Source organism: Salvelinus sp. IW2-2015, linkage group LG10, assembly GCF_002910315.2.
Source record: "Salvelinus sp. IW2-2015 linkage group LG10, ASM291031v2, whole genome shotgun sequence".
Lineage (NCBI taxonomy): Eukaryota > Metazoa > Chordata > Actinopteri > Salmoniformes > Salmonidae > Salvelinus > Salvelinus sp. IW2-2015.
In genome coordinates, this window is record NC_036850.1 from 15,807,931 (window position 1) to 15,809,677 (window position 1,747).

At 52.7% G+C, this 1,747-nt stretch overlaps 1 protein-coding gene across 1 annotated transcript in view; it reads right to left on the reverse strand.

Annotated features, from left to right (window-relative positions):
- Nucleotides 1-660: 660 nt before the first annotated feature.
- LOC111969117 (centrosome-associated protein CEP250-like) overlaps nt 661-1,747 on the reverse strand; it is a 14,748-nt gene continuing 13,661 nt past the window's right edge. Inside the window, exons 4-6 of the mRNA XM_070445304.1 lie at nt 1,247-1,417; nt 933-1,041; nt 661-785 (exon numbers count right to left, since the gene is read on the reverse strand). Of these exons, the coding sequence (XP_070301405.1) occupies nt 661-785; nt 933-1,041; nt 1,247-1,417 (405 nt within the window). The remainder of the gene's footprint in view (nt 786-932; nt 1,042-1,246; nt 1,418-1,747) is intronic.

Below are 1,747 nucleotides of genomic sequence, written 5' to 3' on the forward strand. Positions count from 1 at the left end.
TCCTACCTCACCCTGTTGTTACCAGCCCTACACACACCTGTTGTTACCAGTCCCTACCAACCCTGCGTTACCATCCCTACCTCACCCTGTTGTTTACCATCTCTACCTCACCCTGTTGTTACCATCCCTACCCCCCTGTGTTACCATCCCAACCATCACCATGCTGTTACCAATCCCTACTCACCTGTTGTTACCAGCCCTAACACCCATGTGTTACCACCCTACCACACCCTGCTGTTACCATCCCTACCACACCTGCTGTTACCATCCCTACTACACCCTGCTGTTTACCATCCTACCACCCTGCTGTTCCATTCCCTACCTCCCCTGTTGTTACCAGCTCACACACCCTGCAGTTACCATCAACCCTCGGTAACCACACAGTCCCTAACATCCCTGCGGTTACCATCCCTACCACACCCTGCTGGTTACCATCCTACCACACCCTGCTGTTACCACATCCCTACCACACCCTGCTGTTACCAATCCTACCACAGCCCTGCGGTTACCAACCCTACCAAACCTGGCGGTTACACAGACAGACAGACAGACAGACAGACAGACAGACAGACAGACAGACAGACAGACAGACAGACAGACAGACAGACACTTTCTTCCATAGCCTCCTGTGAATAGGAATAAAGCAGCAGTGAGGCAGCTTCATTTCCATGTGCGGAGGAGAACGGCTGGCATGGCATCAGGTGGATTAATGCTGCTGTCCTGGAGAGCTGTAATGGATGCCTGGGCAGAGGAGCTGGGGCTCAGGGTGGACTCAAACCCCACTACTAAAGGTTACAGGGAAATGCAGAGAAATTACAGTGGGAGAGCCTGCAGAGTGCAGAGGCCTGGGAAAATGACTAATTGTGTTCAGATAAAGGCTCTGGCKGTATGCTGAGCACTAGAGGAAATGTGCCAGACTTCCACCATCTCACATGGAGAGGCTGGATCAGTGGGAGGCTTTTGAACAAGGTTCTGAGCCACGGCAAACACAATTCCAGCTTCTTCAACATGAGCGTAGCTGCCTTTACAATGGCATGTGCTCTAGGAGTAATCCAGTATACCCAATAAGCACTGACATCAAGTATCTCACCGTGTGTGAGATGGTAAGACTAGAACTGAAGTAGACTCAATGAGCGTAACAGTCAGGTCAACATGACATTATCTTACAGAGTGGTAGTGCCTGTGTGTCTGTATGTTTCTATCTGTACAGCTGGGTTGATGGTGGTTTATAGCATGGTGGTCTCACCCTCCTCCTGGCTTCCTGTAGCCTGTCCTGGCACTCCGTGAGCTGGGCACGGGTCTCTGTCAGCTCCCCCTCCAGGTCCACACACCTCCACTCGGCCTGGGCACTCTCTGTGCCCTCTCTGTCCCTGGCAGAGCTCTGCAGAGAACACACCACCACTGCCAGCCTTTCCACCTGCACGCACGCACGCACGCACGCACGCACGCACGCACGCACGCACGCACGCACGCACGCACGCACGCACGCACGCACGCACGCACGCACGCACGCAGCACCACGCAACACAACCACACACACTCACACACATCCCAACACAACACACCCACACACACACCACACCACACACACACACACATCCACATCACATACACTTTCTATTGTCCATATCCTACTATTACATACACCATAACAGGATGTACGCTTCTTTCTCCTTCAGGTGGTGTGTGCGCAACTCATGTTCTGGTTTTGCGAATTGGAAACTATTCTTCAGGTCTTTCTCTGCTG